The sequence below is a fragment of the Astyanax mexicanus genome, chromosome 1, assembly GCF_023375975.1.
Source record: "Astyanax mexicanus isolate ESR-SI-001 chromosome 1, AstMex3_surface, whole genome shotgun sequence".
Lineage (NCBI taxonomy): Eukaryota > Metazoa > Chordata > Actinopteri > Characiformes > Acestrorhamphidae > Astyanax > Astyanax mexicanus.
Genome location: NC_064408.1, coordinates 64,784,054 through 64,804,798, shown reverse-complemented (window position 1 = coordinate 64,804,798; position 20,745 = coordinate 64,784,054). Strand labels below are relative to the sequence as shown.

The 20,745-nt window shown below is 37.0% G+C and overlaps 1 protein-coding gene across 1 annotated transcript in view; it reads right to left on the bottom strand.

The window, feature by feature from the left end:
- Positions 1-20,745, bottom strand: part of scfd2 (sec1 family domain containing 2) — a 226,660-nt gene that overhangs the window by 178,030 nt on the left and 27,885 nt on the right. The window contains exon 3 of the mRNA XM_049481835.1: positions 13,511-13,638. Within this exon, the coding sequence (XP_049337792.1) occupies positions 13,511-13,638 (128 nt within the window). The remainder of the gene's footprint in view (positions 1-13,510; positions 13,639-20,745) is intronic.

The window sequence follows — 20,745 nt, the reverse complement described above, 5'->3', positions numbered from 1 at the left end:
GAAAAGAGGTGGAGTCTGAGTTCACATGAATCGGAGGAGGCATGTGCTAGTCCACACCCTCCTGATGTTGGGGGAATTGCTAGTAATAGGGGGAGTCTAGCTAGGGGGAGCCGGTGGGAAGTCAGCCTTGCAAAATAGGTGAGAAAAATGGGATGAAAATTAATAAATAGAGAAATAAACAAATTAGTTAATGGAACGTGCTTTTATATTAGTAACTTGACTAAATTACTCAATATACAGACTGTATCTCTGTATCTGCATGCTACTGTACAAAAAGGTACAGTTGGATATTTAGTACAGTATATAAGATTGTACATGGTTTGAGATGCAGCCACTGAACACAACACTAGCTGCACCAGCATCACATACACTATGTTGGATCATAGGTCAGGGTGTAAATTCTGACTTAAACCAAATGAAATCTGTAAACAAATAAGATTACAACTCATGATTTGCGAATTTTGGTTCAATCAAATAGGTTTAATTTGCTTTTTAACTATTAGCGTAGCGTGATAGTAGATGAAAAAAGAATTAACATTCTGTAGCTAATCAGGAACATTATCTAACAAACAGGACATAATATACAATATTTTTCAATTTCGCTTTATGGTCATTTCTATTACGGTTGTCTCATGAACAACTTGCTTTTAATTTATAAGCCCACAGAAAGACTGATCAGAATTCTCTTTATATAAAGTGTCCCAATTTTCAGGATAATGAACATGTTATATGGGAGTCAGACAGCCTCTATTAATATGAGTGAGAATCACAGTATACACAAGAGAGTCATGGCAGGAACCAGCCACATTGTTAGACTGAAACTCATGTCATGCAGACTTTTGGTTTCACCAAAGACAATTTAGTTGCAATTTAACTAGTATTGTAGAGTAATAGTAGATCAAAACGCAGTCAAAAAGATATTTTAAACATTCTGCAGCTAGACAGAACATTATCTAACAAGCAGGTCATACTATACAAAGTGTAACATCACTTACATTGTTTTTTTTAAGGCCTGTAATTTGTTAGCTGATAATATCAACGAATAATAGTAAAGCAATATCTACATCATTCTGCTATTGTAATTTTGCTAAGATAATATTTTATTGCTGGGTAATACACCTACTATTATTACAAGTTTGATTAATACAACTGTTTACATTTTAGTAGCTCATAAATTAAAACATAGGGACAGCTTATGTTTTAGGCTATGTTTATATTACCAGGCTAAAGTGACTCAAATCTTTTTGCTCAATGTGGTTCAGATCTAAATTTTTAATGGCAATGTTAACACTTTTTTTCAAATCCAATTTGAAATATGTTTGTCCTAAATCAGATATGTATTCGATCCATGGATATGTGACATGAATGTGAACAAAAAGGTCAAAAAGGTCAAATCGGAATTCACATGTTTTTCACATTTTGCTTTTACTCATGCGCTCCGAGCTTCTCTCTCATACCCACACATCTCTTGGTGCAGCTGTGCAGCTCTAGCTGCAAAAACAGCAAAAGCAAACAGCCTGGTCTTTTTTCTCCTCCTCGACCTGAGCATGAACCTCAGACCAGCTGTTTACTCTCGACTCCAGCAAAGGATGCTCCACATATGAGCTGCTAACTAACACATTCATTCAGGCTACAAGTCGTCTCTCAAATATGACGTTTTTTATTGTTGATGAAGAAGGTGATGTTTATACAGGTATCAATGTGCGCATGTGAGGTGATTCAGGGACATATTTGTTCACATTACACACAGATACAGATCACTAACATTTGTGAATGTGAACCGTCACGCACAAGATAACCAAATCCAATCTAATGTGAATGAGCCTAAATTAGGTTATGATCAGACTTACAGTCAGCTACTACAGCTGGCTAAAAAACAAACTCGCTGCACTTGAGAAACAGCAGAAGTAACAAGGCTGAAATGAGTTTTTTTTTATTTACAAATTAATCATGATAAAGTTAAATAAAACTTAACATTCCATACAGTTTTGTATTTGTTTTGCTGTCTTTACTTTATCATTTATTTAATTGTGGTGGGTAAGGAACCCCTTCAAAAAGACCTAGGGGTCTTAGACTTAGAAGATCAGAGACGGCCCTGGTGTTAGCATGTGTTTAAGCCAATAAATCTATTCATCTGTGTTTGTTCAGGTCGTGGTCAAACTCATCTAAAGCTAATTGACTGAAGTGCCATGTTTAAGTCCCGTTTACTCACACAGTGAGTAAACACATTCCAGTCTCCTACATAGACCTACTGGCCCCAGGGGGGTCTAGAGTGACACAGAAAGAAGGATGGAGAGTGAGGAGAGAAACAGAGAAAGAGAAAGATTAAGAGAGAGAGAGAGAGATAGGCTGGAGTTTAAGGTTGTGATAACCCTGAACAGCGTAATGCTGGGGAGTCCGTCTCAACATCCCTTAAAGCCTCTTCAGCATGCTGATACTCTCAACCAGCAGCAGATGGGGGAGGATTTCCTGTGCACTGGTGCAGGGCCAATGTTTGCTTTAGTTTTTTTAGGCAGAAAGCGAGAGAGCGAGAAACTAAAAGAGAGAGAGAAAGAGAGAGAGGCAGAGAGTGTGTAATACATTTTACACACTCTTAAACACACTTTCCTAATGCTGCACTCCTTCAACACTATACAATTTATTAAAGCAATAATGATAGAAGATGATTATCAGACCATAACAGGCATGATGTTATTGTCAGTGTCACAGTACACCGTGTTTTTTTTAACAGTTCAGGAAACAATTATAGATGTTCACAGATTAGCCTTCTAAATGCAAAATAAATTAAATTCCTTAACATTCAAGTTGGTCCTTCTTATTTGTCATTATTTGTTACTTGTTGCTGTGTGTATTTTACAGCTACCAAATAAAAAGCTTAATTGGGGCAATGGCATCTTCACAATCTGATCAAACTAACTGCAGGTCAAAATTAATCTTTAAATAAATAATAATAATAATAAGATATCAATGATGTATAAACTTTATAAATGGTTTGTTTCAGCTTGAAGTGGTTCACCAGGCTGATACAGATTTTAAAAATAACAGCATTAGTAGAACACTACTTAACCAATCAAAATGTGCAGCTGGAACTAACTATAATTTACCAAACCATATATTGTCGCTAGAACCTTTTTAACTGGAGACAACAGGTGTGAAATGGACTTGGAGTGTAATAAAACATGATAATGGGTACAAACTTTTGTTGATTAGTCCATCTCTGTTCAAACCCCCAGCATTCTGAAACAGTGATTTTAGACGATGCCGCTATTTTAAAATTAAGTCACACTAAGTTGACTCACAAGCACAAATAATTAGGTAGCATAGGGGAACAGATTTAAAAACGAATGCCATAAAATGCTCAAATATTATAGAGATATTTTAAATGTGAGAGCACTCCAAATTGTACCAATGAAGAGCTGAGCTACTCTGAGCTTGTACAAAGAGCTTGTAATGGTGTAGAAATAGTGATTTCTTTGCATGGGCAATGCTATATCTCTACCACTGCAAGCCTATTTGGAGCATCGGTTTAAAGTGCTGTATTTCCGAATGCTGGGGGTGAATATAGGTGGGCTATTCCACAAAAGTGTAAACTTGTTATCAAGTTTCACTACAACCCAAGTACATTTCACACCAGATTCTTCTTTATCTTTCAGTGGAAGAAAGGAGCCGGGTGGTCTAGTGGTCTAAAGTGCTGCCACTATGATTGTAAGATTGATTGTTCAAATCTTGTTCAAGTAGCTTGCCATCAGCTACCAGAGCCCTGAGAGAGCACACTTGGCCTTGCTCTCTCTGGGAGGGTAGATGGCGCTCTTTCCCCTCATCACTCCAAAGGGTGATGTTGATCAGCACAGGGCGTCTGTGAGCTGCTGTATCAGAACAGAGTGGCTGTGTTTTCCTCCAAGCGCACTGTGATGCTACTCGGCAATGCTGCATCAGCAGCTGTTTGAAAGGAGGCGGTGGCTGACTGACTTCACATGTATCGGAAGAGGCATGTGCTACTCTTCACCCTCCTGGTATTCACAAGTAATGGGGTTGCTATAGGATATATAGCTGAATGGGTGGGACAACTGGCCTTTAGATTTATTCATCACCAAAATCTTGAGTGTTAAGAACAAACACCAAATTCAAGAAGTGTGAGAATTCTCACTCTAGATAAATTAAAATTGCCCAGTTCAACAACTATAGACTACACAGTTATAAAATCATTTCAAGCTAAAGCATTTACTGCACACAATACTGAAGAACCCCAGCAGTACAGTAGCTACACACAGACTACAGTACTGGTGCAGCAGTTTGAGCCTTGAAGCCAATGTGATCACTGTTAGCTAAACGTAGCAGTAATTCATTTTCCCACTGTGCAACCTCTGGCAGACACAGCATCTATGTGGGCAGTCGTGCTAATCCTAAATGACAATGGCTGATCCCGAAAGCACTTCGCTCCATAACTGACTCCCGGCGAGTCCATTTGGATGCAATGAAACGTGGGATATGCAGTTCTCACTGAAAGCCGTGTCACCCTGCAGGCAGCGAGGGTGAAGCAAAATGGTGGCACGGTGTGCAAAGGCCAGTCAGAGTTTGACACTACTTTAAACTATTTTCGAGGAAATGAATCCCTGGGCCAGAAATATCCAGATGCTGAAAAGGGCCATTGTGAAGTGACTCAGCTTTAAAAAGCTTTGGCAAAACACCCAGGAATCACTTAACCTAATGTGCCAACCATAACTCAAAGGAGAGCTAAACAGAGGGAGAGAAATTAGTGTGTTTAAGACAGACAAACAGACAGAGAGAGAGAGAGAGAGAGAGAGAGAGTAGGGGAGCCCCTAAGCAAAGGATTAAAATGTCAGGGATCTCCATATACATACATTTACAACACCTTTAACACCACCATTATCACCTGAAAAAAATCAGTAGCAGAAGCACTGAGACATATTTTTCACACATAAGTCAGATATACTGTCAGATGTGTGTCAGATTTGAACGTATCACTTTTTTTTATTTCTAAATACACCGTGTTCAAAATTATTATGAAAGTAATATTTCTTCTCAGATTTTCCTAACTGGCCAATGCAAATGACCGGAAGTATAATTGACCCATTAAGTATAATGACTTGTCAAGTGCAAAATCCAAATTTATTGAAAAACCTACCAATGAAAGCAGTAATAAAAATAAATAAATAAATAAATAAATATGCACTGTTCCATATTATTAAGCCGGCCACAGGTTTCAAGCAATATGCAATAAGCTGTATTTTATGTAGGATGTACGGTCCCTGAATTAGAGCTGAAAGAGCGCGTTACAGCGCGTGTTCAGAGTTGAAAAATGCACAGGTTTGGTCCTGTAGTTACCTACAGTCACTCCCCCCCCCCCCAACACCCACCAGCGCGTCCACCACTCTCTTACCTTCAAAACGAGTCCACACTCAAGAAAATCCATCGATCCAGTCTCCTATAATCCACAGTTATATCCACCCCGCGCGAGGAATAATGTGAGACGGAATCTTAACTTTAATTCCGAATTAAAAGCATTTTATTCGACGCTGCTCCGATTCTGGCCCACAGCCAGACAGGGCGGAGCCTACTGGACATGACGGTATGAGAATGAGGTCTCTCAGCCAATCAGGTGGCGAGCTCGGCCAGCTGAAAGGCTAAGGAAGAGAGATGCTTGGCCATAGAAACTTTGTCTAATAGATTTTCCACTGAGCAGAACAACCGCTCTTAAAGAGACACTGCGGATTTCTGTTTGTATATGAGTAGACCACACAAAAACCCAGAGGTTACTGCAAAATGAGTTATAAAAGTGGTATTTTTTATTCTTATAAAGTTTCCAGTCCTTTGGAGAAAGAAAAGACCATTACTGGTTCAAATCACTATAACTTCTAACCAGTAATAGGTAGCAGTTTAAATTTTTATATGATGATTGTAAACACATTATAGTAAAATATAGAGTTGTCAAAACCCTTCATCCATATAAATAGTTCATTTTATGTGTCTGAAAATAAAAAAAATAATAATAGAAAATCTGAAAAGCGCCTAAAAATTTTCCTGGTTTTTACCATATATTGGCCATTACATGTTCAATTGAATAATTAAAATGCCTTAAATGAATTGTGTAAAGGCTTCTAAGTAATATTAATTCATAGAATTGACTCTAAATAATTTAATATTGGAGTGATAAGCCTTCAAATGTGAGTATGTAATTTCAGGCGGAAAATGGTAAAAATAGGCTTGGAGCATAAGAGGTTAAAAAGCTTTGGCAAAACACCCAGGAATCACTTAACCTAATGTGCCAACCATAACTCAAATGAGAGCTAAACAGAGGGAGAGAAATTAGTGTGTTTAAGACAGACAGACAGACAGACAGACAGAGAGAGAGAGAGAGAGAGAGAGAGAGAGAGAGTAGGGGAGCCCCTAAGCAAAGGATTAAAATGTCAGGGATCTCCATATACATACATTTACAACACCTTTAACACCACCATTATCACCTGAAAAAAATCAGTAGCAGAAGCACTGAGACATATTTTTCACACATAAGTCAGATATACTGTCAGATGTGTGTCAGATTTGAACGTATCACTTTTTTTTATTTCTAAATACACCGTGTTCAAAATTATTATGAAAGTAATATTTCTTCTCAGATTTTCCTAACTGGCCAATGCAAATGACCGGAAGTATAATTGACCCATTAAGTATAATGACTTGTCAAGTGCAAAATCCAAATTTATTGAAAAACCTACCAATGAAAGCAGTAATAAAAATAAATAAATAAATAAATATGCACTGTTCCATATTATTAAGCCGGCCACAGGTTTCAAGCAATATGCAATAAGCTGTATTTTATGTATTTTTGAGGATATAAGTTATAATTAGTTATAATTAAAAAAAAAAAAAAAAAAAAAAAAAAAAAAAAAAACAGATGCTGGGTCTTAAAACTATTAAACATGTCATGGCAAATCAATTAATTAATTATTAATTACATTTTTCATCACAAAAAAACATGAAATGGTTACCCCAATTGTGTAAGTATTGAGAAAAAGTAAAAAACTTCTTACATTCAGTATATCTATTTAGTATTCTAGAGTAATAGATTTTATAATTAGGTTATTTGAAGACAAAACTAACCAAAAAAGACAAAACAAGACAAACAAAAAAGTACAAACTTCATTTCCATTGGTACAGAAGGTAAAACATTTTTGCTGTGCATTTACGTAACCAGTTATATGTAACAGCAAAAGAAAACTCCAGCAACAACTCTAGAATTCTATGAATTCTACTTATTGTGCTTTGAGATTGTGATTTAAACACTGATATAAGTTTTTTTTTTTTTTTTCTTCTAGAACTCCATGCAATGATCTTGGTTATTTCTGAAAAGTGATACTAAATATATTTATTTTAATAATATGTTATCATTACTTTAATAATATGTTGTAATAATACTTAATGTTATACGTTCATACTTATTAATATTTAATAATATTACTTTAATAATATGTCTCTAATAATATATTTCCATTATTTGTTTCACTATTGTTTCCATATTCTGTTGACCAAACCATATACCTAGTAAGACTAAAGAACTCTGATAAAGACTAAGGCATGAGAAATACTTATTTGTGTTAGAAAGAAGGCAGAATTCAGTGTTCTTTCTTTTTTACACATACTGTAAATACAAGCATCACCTACTTTATACTGTAACTGTTCACTAACTTTCTGCAGCCAGAATAACCCAAAGTCTCAAGGAGAATTTCATTGGTCATTACAAATTCATTTTAGGCAAGCATCTAAAGGTTCATAGCAACCAATCAGCAACACACCAGCAACCACCTGGGAAAACTTTGCATTCACTCACTCACTCACTGTTCTAGTTTTATGAATGCCATTCATTTAATTCAAGTAAACGCATAGCTTTGGGTTTATTAGATAGAAGTTGTAGTTCATCTTCAGTGATGTGCGGCTTTTTTTTCTTAGCTAACAGTGTCTAGACATTTTTTTTTCTTTTTTCTGAAGACTGTTCTTCTCCCACTGGTCCTAAAATATTATTTCATATAGCCTCACTGGTGTGATCAACATGCTGTGCAACCAGATTCATTGCTATGTTAGCAAGAACTTCTAGGTCTACTATCAGCATCCTCATTACTTACTGACTGATAAGCATAGTGACGTTACTACATTTCACATATGTGAAAGTTTATATTAGCTTAGAAAAAATACACAGACCTGGCTATATGTCACAGATCCACCTTTGAGAAGTGTGGACCTATGCTATTTTTTATTATGAAGAAAAATATAGACCACCAGAACTACATACTGCAGAATACAATTCGAACTGAGAGCAGATCCATTGTAGTTGTGAAAGCATGGCAAAGGAAAACAGTGTGAAAAGTGTGTGTGTGTGTGCGCGCACTCTTGTTTGATATGCAATGTGATTGTTCTGGCACCAGCGTGATTCTGTTGGCTTGACGATCAGGAAATAGTTGTTATTCGATGCACAAGGTTGGCTAAGGTTTCTATATTCTCTGTATTATTTTTTTCTTTTTTTTTTTGGTGTGTGTGTTACAGAAATCTGCTCCATACGTAATGAACTGAATCCAGAGGGAAACAGTCAGTCACATGGAAACAGAACCACATGTTGAAGAAGACCAGTCCCCATCAACACAACATGATGAACCCACACACACACACACCCAATACACTCCCAAGAACAAGCACAGTGACGTGTCCCACACACACATGATGACACTGACAAATACACTTTATTAGAAACACTACACTTATAACGGGTAGGTACCTTTCTTTACTCTCTAAACAGCCTTGATTCTTTGTAGTAGTATAAGTAGTGCTGGGCAATTTTGGTCTACAAAAAAACAAACAAAAAAAAAAATTATGATTTTCAATTATAATTATTCACTTAAAATCAAACTACAGATGACTTTTTTTTTAATTAGGCTTACTTGTAAATATATATATATATATATATATATATATATATATATATATATATATATATATTATTTTTTTTATTATGAGTGAATCAATAAACCAATTCTAGAGGAAGCTAGTAAGTTACTATATCATAATATATTGTGTTACTGTGATTTGCAATACACCTCACTGTGAATAGTTTGACCACTTAGAGTAAAACAAAAAAAACAATAAAAGACTGCATGTTTAATCATAAAGAGTGAAAGTAATTTATATATATATATTAAATATTTAAAGAAAAATATTGTGATATAATATATATTTTTCCCATACTGCACAGCCCTAGACATTTATCATGGCTTTATGTGCCATATTATGGACATGTGTATGTATGTGTGTGTGCATTGCATATTTGGTGTGAGTTAGGAGGCCAAGTTCTAATGACCTGACCTCTGGACATTAAATCAACAGTGTGTGTGTGTGTGTGTGTGTGTGTTTGTGCGAGTGTGTGTGTGTGTTGGCTTTTGGCGAGCTGTCAAATTAAATTCAAAAGTCAACAGTGAGGCAGTCATAGGGGAAAAACTGTTAACCGTAATTCTACCACACACACACACACACACACACACACACACACACACACACACACGATTTCTCTCTCTACGACTCCAGCTGAAAAAGAGGGTCTTTACTGTGACTGAGCCTATGAGTACTATTGGCTGTGTCTTCTGTTGCTGATTAAGTGTATGGTGTGTGTGTGTTTGTGTTCATGTGTGTCTGAGAAAAAGAAGAGCCAATATTGTGTGTATATCACAGTGTGTGTGTGTGTTTCTCTTCTCTGCACAAATGAAAGCATTTTTGTCCTTCGATGTAGACCTTACTGCTTAAGTTACAAACAATAGAAGGTCCTCTAAAACATGTGTGTGTTTGTGTGTGAGTGTGAGCATGTGTGTGTGTGTGTCTGTGTGTGTAAATGCCAACATGTGGTTCACATTTCCTCTATAGCCACATGTGCTTTCTGAACATTCACAATTACAATACCACACAGTACCTGTTGGAGGTGCTGTGGGTCTTCATTCAAAACTGTCTGCTTTCTTCATCTCTTTCTTTATTTCTTCCTCTCCTTCCAGACCTCCTTCTTTTTCCCACTTTTCTCCTCTCCTCTCCATCCTTTCTCTCTCTCTCAATTTTTTTGTACCTCTCAAAACATTCTACCCTCTTTCGTTCTTTCCCCTCCTTGGTGCTTAATCTTTAAACCAAATGAATAATAAATGGATTTTAATGTGGGCTATTTTTCCGTATGGTCATCCATCTGGATCAGAGCTGATGAATTGATTGTGTGTGTGTGTGTGTTACTGGTGTCTGGGCAAGCTCTCAAGCTGGCACTCATTAAAAGCCCATTAGGATGGCACGTGTTTGTGGCTGTTGAACCTGCACTAATGAAACATAAACTGGAGCTGCAGTTCTGCCATGCTGGATATGAGCTCTGCTAGGTGTCACTCAGTCCTTAATGCTGCTGGATCAGTGTTTAAATGTTCACACGTCTGGTGTGTAGGTGTGTGTGTGTGTGTGTGTGTGTTTGGCATGGCCCCTTGATTGGGGGTGATTGGGGAGGGATGTTGACGTGAACGTGCATGTGTAGGAGGTATGGGCTAAAAGTGCTTAAGTGTCTTAAGCACAAACATGGTTAGGGCTGCAACAATTAGTAGGCATAATCGACAACGTGAAATTTCATTGTCGACTTGTAGTCTATGTGTAATGGAGTGAGAGGGAGTTTGTTTGTTTGTTTGTGTTTTGTGCCATATCAGCAACATGTTGGCTATTTTATGGCATCAACAATGTTCCTTGAGCATCACAGATTTAAATCAGTTTCTTTATATGAAATATTACCAGAAAATTAAGTATTTAGCTAGTGGAATCTGTTCAAACTGTTCTTTTATATTTGTAATCCTATAAAAGTTATTTCTGGTGGTTAAAAGTGAAGGACAGTCTGAGTAAGAGGGAGAGAGAGAGAGATAGAGAGAGAGAAAGAGAGAGAGAGAGAAATAGAGAGAGAGAGAGAGAGAAATAGAGAGAGAGAGAAAGAGAGACAAAAAAGAGAGAGAAAGAGAAAGAAAGAGAGAAAAAGAGAGAGAAAAAGAGAGAGAAAAAAAGTGAGAGAGCCTTTTTTTACTTTTAACAACACTTTATTATAACCACATTGTGTTATAATATCTTAAAAGAGAGAGAGAGAGAGAGAGAGAGAGAAAGAGAGAGAGAGAGAGAGAGAGAGAGAGAGAGAGAGAGAGAGAGTTGCAGGGCTCTAGCACCTTTTTAAAAGTTAATTTTAAGGATTTGATCCCAGGCTGCCTTGTTTCTCCAGGCTGAACTTGCTTCTCCAAAATAGCAACTTCAGAGAAGAAGGAAAAAAATATTCCTTTATTTACAATTGAAATATTTTTAATTTAGGTTTTTGCATAACAGTGATGGTATTTTACTTTCTACTGAGAATTCAGAAATATATAATCAGTTTTCCAGTCTAATTCTCCTTTTTATATATAATCTTAAAATCTCACTAATTAGGCCTTGTCCATGTACAGTATTGTCTATTTGTATTGTGCTCTAATAAAAAAAGGTGTTTATTTATAATAAATGATAATTAATTTTTGTGATAAAGTCAACAATGGCTAACAATCTTCAGTTTCCGTGTGGATACTGCACCCTGATGTGACTGCACAAGCAAAAACATGCGAGAACTTTGTTATAACTCTCCAGAAGAAGACTGGAAAGGTTGATCTTTGTGTGCCTCCAAACAAATGTGGTTCGATTGAACACGGACCAAACAGGGATAAAACCACACCGATATGTCTGTCATGTTGAAATCTGAAGTTTGCTTCTTTAGTTTAGAACAGGAGATGCTACATTAACATTGCTAATACACACTAGACAGTCATTAATCTCATACGTGTATACACATACCAAAAACTTCCCTCAACAAGCCACACTTTTATACACACTAGGGTCCTGTTTTTTGTTACAGTAATGAATATTGTAAAAGTACCCCAAGCATAATGTTTTTCAGATTTGTGTTTAACTAGACATGGTTAATTTGATTTTTTTTGTGGCAAGTTTTTCCTATTCAGTATAAGCTGCAATCCTCTAGAGAGCATGTGTCGCCATTGAGTTCAATCCCAAAGTAGTTTGAAACACACAAGATAAACAGGGTAAACTTTTGTTTTTTGGTCTTCAATACTGCAGTCACTGTAAACGCTCACTTAAAACGGGGGCTATGCCCCAAACCACACACTACCACACTAAATAATGTGTTAAAATAGTGCACCACCATAAGAAGGCAATGAATTCCTCTGGAGAGCAACCTGCAGCTGGAGAATAGTTGTGATTGGCTTGTCAGTCCTCAAATTCATGCCCACGCATTTTCGCCTTTGCAGTTTAAACTGCAGAAGAATGCAGAGCCGCTGATACGCGCAAGCAGAAGTATAAACAAGCTCTGCTGTGTATCGCACTCTCGCTGGATAAGCATAGGCTACGGCGTAGGTTTGACGTAAAAGTATACATTGGCCTTTACACTGCAGCCTGTTGCTACAGCCTATATAAATTGTCAGGTAGGAGCAGAAATGAGCCGTGTGATTATTTATTGAAATTTGAATAATAAACAAAAAAACAAAAACTAAGACAAAAGAAACAGAGAACAATATATAACACGGGACCTGACTAACGGTAGACGTACAACCACAGATAGGGGAAAAACAGGTACAAGGGGACTATTTATACAAACGGACAAGGATTGGGAACAGGAAACACCTGGGAACAGGGAGCGGAACTACAAATGAACAGGTGAGCAATAGGGGAGGAGACACAGGATAAGCATAGGGTATGTGCAAAAGGTAAATAAACACATGGACAGACAATGAGACGCAAAACCAGGAGAGAACATGATATAAATCACTTGAATAATTTTTGTTACTCTACACTGACATGTCACTGATTTCCTTAACTATATATTACCCTATTGATAGAAATAATCCACGTTATAACCATTTAAAGGGTTGTTATGATATAAACCAGAGGTTACCTGTTAACACTGAGGTATGTACACTAACTGCCCCCCCAAAAAAGTCTTCACCTGGGTTTAAGTAAGTAAATGATGAGGGGTTGATGCTGCAGTTGTTCAGGTGTAGGTTCAGCAACAGTATGTGCTGAAAAAATGGGGTCAGCTGATTACCTGAATATACTGAATATAGACCAGGTTATACCAACAATAGATTTTTTCTTTTGGATTTTTTTTGCGGACATATTCCAAGATAACAATGTCAGGATTCTTTTTTTTTTTTTTTTTGCCAGGTAGTGTATATTTCAATAAAATACTTTGAAATGCATACTGTGTCCAAAAAATAGTAAACTAGTATGAGAAAAAAAATATGATTATTAATATTATGAAATCTCTTAAGAATAACCGAAGAATTATTCATTAAATACTTTTCACATGCAGCCTTTTATACCAATGTATCATTTTCTGCTTTCATCCAGACCAAGAGAACTAATCTACAGGTGTGTGTGTTTCTGCTCGGTACCGTGTGGAGGTGTATGGCCATACCCATGCTCATTTTGATTGGCAGGTTCTCTTTACTGGCCGCCTCCACCAGCTGCCTCCTCACCTCCATCACCGCCTCCTTCTGCTTAGCAACTAGCATCATCTCCCATAGCAACCGGGCTGTCGCCGACCTGTGGAGCAGAGGTCTTGAGAGTCAATCATGGGTCAACATGGGTCACTAATAACCTTGTCTCAATTGCAGCCCTCATGAGTTCCACAAGGACGGCAGCAGTTAATGTGGATTCACTGTGCAGTGGAGTGAAGCGGGGAAGCAGTGTTGGTTTGCTGCTTAATATATTTAGATAGATAGATAGATAGATAGATAGATAGATTTAGATAGAAATTTCCCCATTTCCTTTGGTCAGAATGTTCTATGAGTCTGCAGAAGCACTATTCAGTTTTAAATATGCTTTGGCTAAATAGGACCACTGATAAAGAAATGATTTATGCTTGTGAAATGCTTACATAAAATGAATAAAATCATGCTTGATATCATTTTGTAAACTATTGAAATGTTAGGACAGCTAATTAAAGTATGTCTGGAATATACAACAGAGAAAATTACCTACAAACAAGGCTAGAGCATCATTCTGATACCAATCCAAAAAGAGCAAGGTCCTTTATTTGGCAATTAGTTGCTATGATATTAACAAGGATCAACATCTTAGTAGCACTCGAGTTCTAGGTTTTTCAATGATGTCTAGGTTGGAGGACACTGGGGGCCATGACAAACCTTCAGCTCTTACCTATATCGAGAGAGTCCATTGTGGATTTTAACGTGTGTTTTAAATCACTGTCCTACTGTAGAAGCCATATTTTTCATTTCAGCTTTTTACAGTTCGTGTGATGCTTGTTTGCTTTAATTTCCCAGTATTTCATAGAACCCCAAGTTAAGTTGGAGAGGTGTTTCTATTTTATGAAATTCTGTAGCTATTCTTGTATTCATTGTCTCAAAGATCTATTTTAACACCATCCGATAAAAGCACTTGTTTCCAGAAACGCATCAGACTTCAGGCTCAGATCGGACTTTCTGGTAATCTGGCCTTCCCTGATCTTTCAATCAATTTTAATTCCACTGTTATTGTTAACTACTTCTTCTTAATTACTGGTTACATGGCTACAGCATATATAATATCTTTATCTAACTTTTTTGCCTTTTCTTTTCATAGCTGTAGACAGAATTGTGATAATTGAGGCCAAAGAACTCAGTAATAATCATTAGGAGGTCAAATTGCTTGGGATGCCCAAACATTTCCTTTTTTTTTTTTTTTTACATAAAAGATATGTCCTTTTTTTACTTGTTTACCTACTTCCAGTAACAGATTTTTTACTAGTTACTGCCTAAATATATGACAGAATTTTACACTTAAGAGTACAGACTTTTCACAAATTAATATTTTGTTGCCACTTCTTAGTGGGAAGATCAACCCTGGTAGAGAGTGCTTTATTAAGAGACTTAAAAATCATCTCTGTGTTTGCCGAGTGGTCCAGCGGTCTAAAGCGTTGCCACTATGAGCGAACCCCCGCTCATGCAGCTTTGCAATCAAGCTGCCGGCGCTCAGAGGGAGCAAAATTGGCCCTGCTCCCTCTGGGTAGGTAGATGGCGCTCTCTCCCCACATCACTCCTAGGGTAATGTCTGCAGCACAGGGCGTCTGTGAGCTGATGTATCAGAACCGAGCCGCTGCGCTTTCCTCCAAGCGTGCTGGCTGCTTGGTAATGCTGCATCAGCAGCAGCTCGAAAAGAAGCGGTGGCTGACTTTATGTATCTGGTGTGTGGGGGCATCACTAGTGAAAGGGGGTGTCCTAATGAGTGGGTTGGATAATTGGCCGTGTAAATTGGGGAGAAAATGGGAAAAAAAATAAATAAATAAATAAAAAATAAATAAATAAATAAATAAATCATCTCTGTTCTAAAATACTTCAGGAAACCCATCCTTGATTTAATTTAATCTAGAAAAATCAACCATCTTTTATCATTATATTAACAACACATTCCCAATTAATTCATTTAGTATCATTTATCAGAGGAGAGCACCAAGACATCACAGCCCGAAGCACTTCACAGCCTGATCTACTCCAAGTTGCACAGTTTTGACTGGTTAACTTCTGTTGCTCCAGTCGGCTCTTTCAGTCATATGGGAATTTCCACATTTCCTTTGGTCAGAATGTTCTAGAATGAGTTTGCTGAAGCAAAATTCAATTTTAAATATGTTTTGGTTACATGGGACTACTGGTAGATACATTATTAACTCTTGTGAAACGCTAACATAATATGAATGAAAATCATGCTTGATATAATTTTGTAGACTATTGAAATGTAAAATATCAAAGTGTGCCTAAAGCATTCAACAGCAAAAAATAAATGTTACATAAAGAGACATTTAATCAGCTAAAGGATAATCAGCTAATCAGCAATAAAAACAGAGTTTAATGTGTAAAAAAAGAGCAGGAGTACCCTCTCTCACTGCCATGCATCCATCACTGTGAATCTGATCTATCCTTCACTATTAAACAGACTTTATCTACAGGAGCTCCATGAACATCATTCAGAAAACATCACTCTTCTGTCACATTAGCAGTCAATTAATACTTAATCATCAGCCTCCCTCATACAGATTTCAATCTCTCTATCACTCCCACACACAAACACACACACACACATTAAAGGAGAGTGAGGGTGTGCAGCCTGTCATATAACAGAGCTCACACTCACTCAGTTAACCATTAGAGTGTGTTTATAAGAAGAAAACAGAGAGAGAGAGAGAGAGAGAAATAGAGAGAGAGCTAGAGAGAGAGAGAGAAAAGGGAAGAAGGAGTAAAAAAAAAACTTAGATGCACAAAGAAGAAATCGAGTGAAAGAAAGGTAAAAAAGACATGAGAGAGGGATAAGATGAAAATAAAAGAAAGGATGAGTTAGAAAGAAAGAAAAAGAGGTAAAAATGACTCAAACACAAAGAAGATGGACAAAGGAGGAAGTGATTAACAAAAAGATGGAAGAGAAAAAAGAGAGCAAAAGAAGATGGGAAAAAAGGGTAAATGAGAAATAGAGTGAAAAGAGAAAGAAAAACAAGAAAAAAACGCTATTCTGTTTAAATAGAAACAGTGAGAGAAGAAAACAGAGACAGAAAAAAGCAAGAGACCAGAGTGAGAGAGAAAGAGAGAGACAGAAAAAGAGAGAGAGGATAAAGAGAGAGAAAGAGAGGGAGAGAGAAAGAGAAGGGGAACTGCAGAGAAACAAAAAGCAAAAAGTAAAAAAAAAAGATGAAATGTGAGGAAAAGAGATGGAGGAAAATGATGGTGGGGTAGAAGTTTAGAAAAAATGAACAGAGAGAAGTGGGAGTGGGGGGATGTGAAATAGAGGGCAGGAAAGCGGGAAAAGCGAGAGAGTTTAAAAAAAAAAACACAGATCAGAAGAAGGACGAGGGTGAGTCTCACTGACACAGCCCAAATGTTACATTTGCTGTGTTTTTCTTTCTCTCTCTCTTACTCTGTCTCTCTCTCTCTCTCTCTCTCTCTCTTTCTCACTTTTGCTAACTGTTGCCATGTGTTGGATCACAGCTTTAATGTGTTCCAGACAGGGTCCTGGCAGCGTCCGAGAGAGACCCCGACTCCGCCAAACACTGCCACTCTGAAAAAAAAATTATGCGAAAAGAACGAGAGAAAAGAAAACAAGAGCCGAGCTGCTCCACCTCAGCCTCACTTCAACAAAAATATGAGAAGAGGAGGAGGAATCTGAAAAAAAGCTAACAAGTCTAGTCTGGGTGGATTGAGGCTGCTTTATGTGCACGTAGAAGAAAAAGAACAGAAAGAAAAAGAGAGAGAATTGAGAGAAAGGAGGAGGGGGCAAAGGGGTCTGATGTTGCAAAATGTCACCCGCTGACTAAGCCATCGACGCCACTTGGTGATTGCCAAAGACGCCACTTTGAACAGAGAAAAATAGCTTGAGGTAAAATAATGAAAGCCGTTTTACACTCATTTTCTTTCAAGCGCTTTCAGGTTATGCGAGTTCAGCCTGAATAAAAAGAAGCACAAATAATAACCAGCAACAAAAGGGAACACGTAACCATCTCGCTGAACTTTAGAGGCACTTTAGAGTCAGACACACATGAGAGTGCGAAAAAGAGAGAAAGAGAGAGAGAGAGAGAGAAGAGAAGAAGAAAAGAAGAGAAGAAGAGAGGAAGATGATCCTGGAATTATATCAGCATTGCTATATAATTGCTGATGCCTCTTTAACCCTCCTTTTATTAAAGTTTAAAGATCTATGAAAAATAGTTATGTTTTAAAGTTATATAAAACTATTGTGTTTTATATGTTGGTTTTTAAATTTTTTTTTAGGAAAAACGAGTGAATTAACCTAATTGAATCATTACCTGTTAGAGTAATGATTGCATTGCACGAAATATTAATAAAATAAATAGCAATGGAGTTACTAATGAAATATTCACACTAGGGTTGTCACGATACCAAAATTTTGACTTCGATACCGATACCAACTGTAGTATCACGATTCTCGATACCAAAACGATACTTGGAAGAAAAAAAAAACAATAAAAATATCTGAACATAAAATGTTTATTTTTGACTGGATTGAACACTGAACAATCGGTGCAAACGTTTTTATTCTAAAATGAAACATTTGAACAAAAAACAAGTTTCGTTATTATAACCTTAACTATAACATAATTATCTAAACACTTCCTAAAAACTAAAACTAAAACCAGAGGTAATGGTAGCCTGACTATGTGAACCTGACGGGCGGGCAGAAGTTAAGTTCTGAATAAGGAAAATAAAGAGACAGAAGAACATTACAATGTTATGTTCATTTTAACACTCACTGCTCCGTTTTATTAATCAACCGTTTACCGTTTTTAATAAGCAGTCGCTAGTAAATCTTAGTAAAGCTACAGTCAGAGTGTATCTTGACTAACTCCACTAACCTGTCGACTTCTCAGCTCTTTGTAGAGATCAGGGTGCTTGTCTGCTATTATGTTAAATAACACTGTAACATAGAAGCATAGAACTATTATTTAATTAAAATGATTTTTAAGAACAGCTAAACACAGTGCTGCAGGTCAAACGCGGAGGCGTTCACGTGCGAGAGAGACAGAGAGAGAGAGAGAGAGACAGAGAGAAAGAGACACAGCGAGAGTGAGAGAGAGAGATTTGCGTGTTCTGATGTGAGCTACTCACAGGTAAAGGCTCTCTTTGATCTCCTTGTGCTCATATTCTAGTCCCACACATAAGTCTGCAGCTCCCTCAGTGTTTTCTGTCGTATTTTGCGGCTAGCACGAGCGCTTACAACGAACACCGCGGACTGCGAGGTGCCGCCGCGCTTGTGCCGAATCCGCTACTGAATCCGACTCCCGCTTCGCGGACAGAATCGGCACAACACCCCCCGCTGTACAACTGCGGGAGTGAAAACAGCGCTAATAAAGTAGTTTAGTTTCACTTTCAGTTTTCGTTATTTTATTTAAAAATAAAAATATCAATAAAAAACAGATGCCTACATCTCAGACTATTTTCCCACACTTCACTCCTCGCGCCCGTTTTGTCCACAAGTCGCGGACGAGAGACATCTGTTATTTTAGCCGTCGCCATTCTACACTCGCTGCTGCTCTGCTGGCTTGCGCGTGAATCGATTCATTTGTTCAGAACACTAAGTTTATCTGAATCCTGCCACACCGACTGCTGCGGTGTGAATCAGTTTTCTTATGAACTGAATCAAATCGCGCCTACTAATTTGACTCATTTGAAGCTAGTGACTGGGCTATATACAGTATCGAAAGCATCGAACGCTAAAGAACCGAATCGTTTGTGATGACGTAGTATCGAAAAAGAATCGAACCTTCGGTACACCGTGCAACTCTAATTCACACTGCTTGTTTTTGGTTAATTAGAATTAATAAAAAAAACACTGTTGTTCCTGACATTCATGGCAGAGGTGCCCTTGAGCAAAACAACTAACCCTCAATTGCTCCCTGGGCTCTGAGGTAGCTGCCCACTGCTACAGAAGTGTGTGCTAATGTGAGTGTGTTTTTATTTATTTATTTATTTTACTTCAGTTAACCTCATTCAGCTATTCAGTAACTACTATTTTTAGTATCTAAAAACAAAACTGGCAGCAATAAATTGTTCTGTATCTACACTAAATGTTTCAGTATATTTTAGAACTGATTTACAGGCACATTTAATAGATATTCTGTGTCCAATACATCAATACCGATTTAGCATTTAATGTAAATGACTCATTTATACACACTACATGAATCAGAAGCTACTTAATTTAGTAATTTACTAATAATAACTAATAATTTAGTAATTCAGTATGTTCAGTAAATTTTTGATTCAGTATCTAATAGAAATGATTCAGTGTCTACTAGAAATTATTTAGTGTCTACTAAAATGATTTAGTATCTTTGACACATGATCCAGTATCTACTACACAAGTCAGTATCTACTACACATGATTCAGTGTCTACTACAAATTATTAAGTATCTACTAAGAATATTCAGTATTTACTACAAATGATTCAGTATCTACTATAAATGATTCAGTATCTACTACACATGATTAAATATCTACTGCAAATGATTCAGTGTCTATACTAATTGATTCAGAATCTACTACGAATAGTTCAGCATACACAATATGTATGATAAATGATACAATATTTACTTAAATCACTATGTACCTTCTATGAAAACAATACAGAATGTATAAAATGGTTTAAGAGAGATTAATTTCATTATGAGACAAATGCAGATCTTTAATTATTGGCTACAAAGTGAGACTACAATTGTCTATTTCTAGTAACAGATATTTTGACCAGATATATCCAAACAATATTGGCCAGGTCAAGTGTGCACTACTCCCATTACGCTTTGTTAATGTTATTTAATGTTAATTGCATTGTATTATACCATTTAAGATGCATACTACACTGTATGCATACTGTACGTACTGTAAAACTGCAGACAGGCTAATGTATATGTAGGGCAGTGTGTTTCTAATATAGTGTGTGTGTGTGTGTGTGTGTGTGTGTAACATGGGTAAGATGAGTAGTTTCCTGTGCAGATCACTTTGCATGTCACACACAGATGCACACATATTCAGCATGGTTTAAATACCAAACTTAAGACTGGACCCTATGTGTCATATGTACTTATATACATGCATGTGTGTGTGTGTGTGTGTTGGTGTGTGGGTGTCTGTTCGTGTTTCTACGGAGGCGTGTAT